The sequence below is a fragment of the Pistacia vera genome, unplaced genomic scaffold, assembly GCF_008641045.1.
Source record: "Pistacia vera cultivar Batoury unplaced genomic scaffold, PisVer_v2 Contig1080, whole genome shotgun sequence".
Taxonomy (NCBI): Eukaryota; Viridiplantae; Streptophyta; class Magnoliopsida; order Sapindales; family Anacardiaceae; genus Pistacia; species Pistacia vera.
Window position 1 is genome coordinate 26850 of NW_022195116.1, and position 3473 is coordinate 30322.

At 37.6% G+C, this 3473-nt stretch overlaps 1 protein-coding gene across 1 annotated transcript; it reads right to left on the reverse strand.

Moving 5' to 3' along the window:
• Nucleotides 1–524: 524 nt before the first annotated feature.
• On the reverse strand, nucleotides 525–3136 carry LOC116134355 (pentatricopeptide repeat-containing protein At2g22070-like). The gene has a single exon (XM_031420039.1). It carries the CDS (start codon nucleotides 3134–3136, stop codon nucleotides 1046–1048), a length of 2091 nt encoding a protein of 696 aa, XP_031275899.1. The 3' UTR covers nucleotides 525–1045.
• Between the last annotated feature and the right edge of the window lie 337 nt (nucleotides 3137–3473).

The window sequence follows — 3473 nt, forward strand, 5'->3', positions numbered from 1 at the left end:
GCAATTGGCATTAGAGAACACCTGGTGACATGTATATATATGCTCACCAACCAAACTTTATGATCTTAAAAATTTAAAATATCAATCCAATATCATGTTTCCAACTTCATCATCTTTCTTAAGTTAAAACAATATATAAAATATAAGGCCCAAAATAAGACTCTCTTAAGTCCATCGAATCATATTAGTCTCTGTGCACAGTCCATTGTCGACTGTGTTCATTTGGGCTAGATGGCTAGACCCATCAACCAACAGGCTTCGCATGGATCCTCAAGTTAATTAAAAACCAAAGAACTCCTAGTTTCATTCAATTTGTCAGGACCCCATAAACAATGTCCCTTCGTCCTTTCGAGACTGCAATAGAAGCAAAAACATTAATAATGTTTCTTTGTAATACATAAGATGCAGGCCTACTTCTTCCATCAAATTTCCCCCGTCCATTTCCCCTTCCCTTCTCCTTGTGCCAGTGTGGAATAACATACTATACATATATGTTACCTTGAAAATCAGAGCTGCCTCTGGAATTCATGGTCATCATAATCATTAAGTTTCAAGCCTTTAATGAGAAACATTAAAAGAAAATAAGAAAGTCAACAAATATTTCAAAAACAATGGTCCTCTACCATATTTGTATCCTCCCGCTCACATTTTGTTCCTCGAAGCTTTATGTAACTTTGAGGGTTGTTACCTTCTATTAATAAACACTACTCTTAAAACTCTATGCACCTTTCGGAAATTCCTAATTTCTGTAGTTTTATCTCCAAAAATTTATTCCAGCCTCTTCAGGGGATTTCAAAAATTTCTGTATTGATGGTTATTCCAAAAACATTCTAGTTTCTCAGCGTAGCCGTCCTACATGATTTGAAGTTCGTGTACTATTCTTCTAGAAAGTTTCCAAGAATCTAAACAATTTTTACCCTCCAAATATGTGTATATAACGATCGCTCTTGCTTCTTCACGTTATCCATCCTGGCTAAAGAAGGTTTGCTTTCCAGACTTTAGTTATATGAAGACTAAGCATTACCCTCTTCCCTTGGAGTGCTCATTACCAGTAATCCTTGCAGGAGCATTTCCCTCCCTCAAAATGATGGAACCTGTTAGAATCTCTCACTATAATAGGGCGTCCAATAATTTTAGACACAAACTTCATAAAGACATGGCAGTCGCCACAAACTCGAATGTTCTTCATAATCCGTATGGGTGTCACTCCATGAGGTCTTTTGATCAAACCAAATGCCAAAGCAAGTTTCTCACTGTGGTAACATATAGATTCAAACTTGTCTTCCTCCCTCACATCATGTAGAACCAATTTTGTATTAGGAGTAAAGCCAGCTTCCTGTAACTTCTTGATCAGTCTTCTTAGTTCTTTGTATATAATTTCAGTTTCTGGATGCGTTCGATCCTCTGATACAAACTTGTGGACCTTGTTATCTATTTCAATCCAACTGTAAGCAGCAAACTTCTTAGCATTCTTGTTTTTCATGAGAGACCTAATGGAAGCCACTTCTTCCCATCTTCCACAAGCAGCATACATGTTGGAAAGCATGATGTAAGGACCAGCATTGAGTGGTTCTAATTCAAAGAGACACCTAGCAGCCATCTCACCATGCTTGATGTCACCTTTTACAGCACAAACAGATAAAAGTGTGGACCAAATTAGGGAATTCGGTCCATGGGGCATGCTTTTAATCAGATCCACCGCTTTATCAATTTCACCTGAACGACCAAGGAGATTAACCATGCAGGCATAATGATCCAGAGATGGTGTTAATCCATGGAGTTCACTGATTGAATTAAAATATGTTTGCCCATGCTCAAATAAACCAGTATGGATACAAGCACATAGAACAGCCACAAAGGTAAAACCATCTGGTTTTAAGTTTTCTTGCAGCATTTTTTCATACAGATTCAAAGCCTCTAAATCTTGTCCATTTTGTGCATAACCATTGATCATGGAATTCCAAGAAACAACATTTCTTACTGACATCATATTGAATGCGATCTGAGCATCATTAGTAACTCCACATTTACAATACATATCAACAAGGGCACTAGACACTTGCAAATCGTCATCAACCCCCAAAAGAACTGCTTTCCCATGAACAACCTGACCATGATGGAGAGTCGCTAGTTTGGCACATGAACTAACCACACTTGAGACAGTAAAACAGTCGGGCCTTACATCTTCTAATAGCATCTCACCAAACAACCTCAAAGCATCCTCTTCCTTCCCATGTTGTGCATAACCAACAATCATTGTCGTCCAACAAACCTTATCCTTTTCTCTAATTACACAGAATAACTTGTCTGCCTCATCTATACACCCAATTTGAAAGTAAGCCGCAAGAACATTTGAAACTGTAACGTCATCTGGTCTCAAGCCCAACACCTGCATTTCATGAAACAAATCAATACATTTCCCAGGCTGCCCATTTCTCAGATATCCAGAAATCATCAAATTCCATGAAACCACGTTCTTATTATTCATTTGATTGAACAGCCACCTTGCTTTATCAATCTCTCCACACTTTGCATACATATCAGTAAGAGAATTCCAAACAAAAGCATTACCTCCCAAATTACGAACAACAATCTTCCCATGAATCTGCTTCCCGCGCCTCAAATCCAATAATTGTGCACATGCATTTAATGCGCTCACGTGAGTATAATCGGAAGGCTCAAATCCATCTTCTTGCATTCTCAAAAAGATCTCCAATGCCTCATGCGAACAACTTTTACTTGCAAAACCCGCAATCACTGTGTTATACGAAACAGAATCACGAAACGGCATTTGACTAAATACTGCTTTCAAATCCTCGATCGACCCGGATTTTGCATACGCAGAAAGCATAGCATTCCAAGAAAAAATATCTCTTTTCGGCATTTTGTCAAACAGGTTGCGAGCGTAAGATAACTTCCCCGCTTTTGCATACAAATGAAGGAGACGATTTTCGAGGAATGTGTTGGTGGGTTGATATGAATGGAGTTCCATATGGGCCTCCAATCTCTTGGCTTCTTCAACATCACCGGCTCGTGCACATTGGAGCACGAGGCGAGTGTATGCTTCTTCATTGGTAACTTGGCCACGACAGTAAAGTGAGTCGATAACTTGGCGGAGTTTGTGCTTGGCTTTCATTATTTTGTGGGTTGTTGAAATTTAAATTACAGTTTTCTGTTATGTGGGTCAAGTGTTATGGCGCCTTATTGCAACACTATTAACACTCCAGTGTTATGTAAGTGTGACACTAGCAAAAATATCTGAATATAATAAATTACATAATTCATTTATTATAATGTTAAATTTATGATTCAATCCCATTTTAATTTCAATAAATTCGAAATTTCATATTTATGATAGAAGAAAGGCTTTATTGAGTTTTATAAAAACTGAATAGGTTTCATTAAATAATGATAATAATAGCTCACCATCACATGCTACTAAATTAAAATTTAACCTTCCAAGTTTTATATAT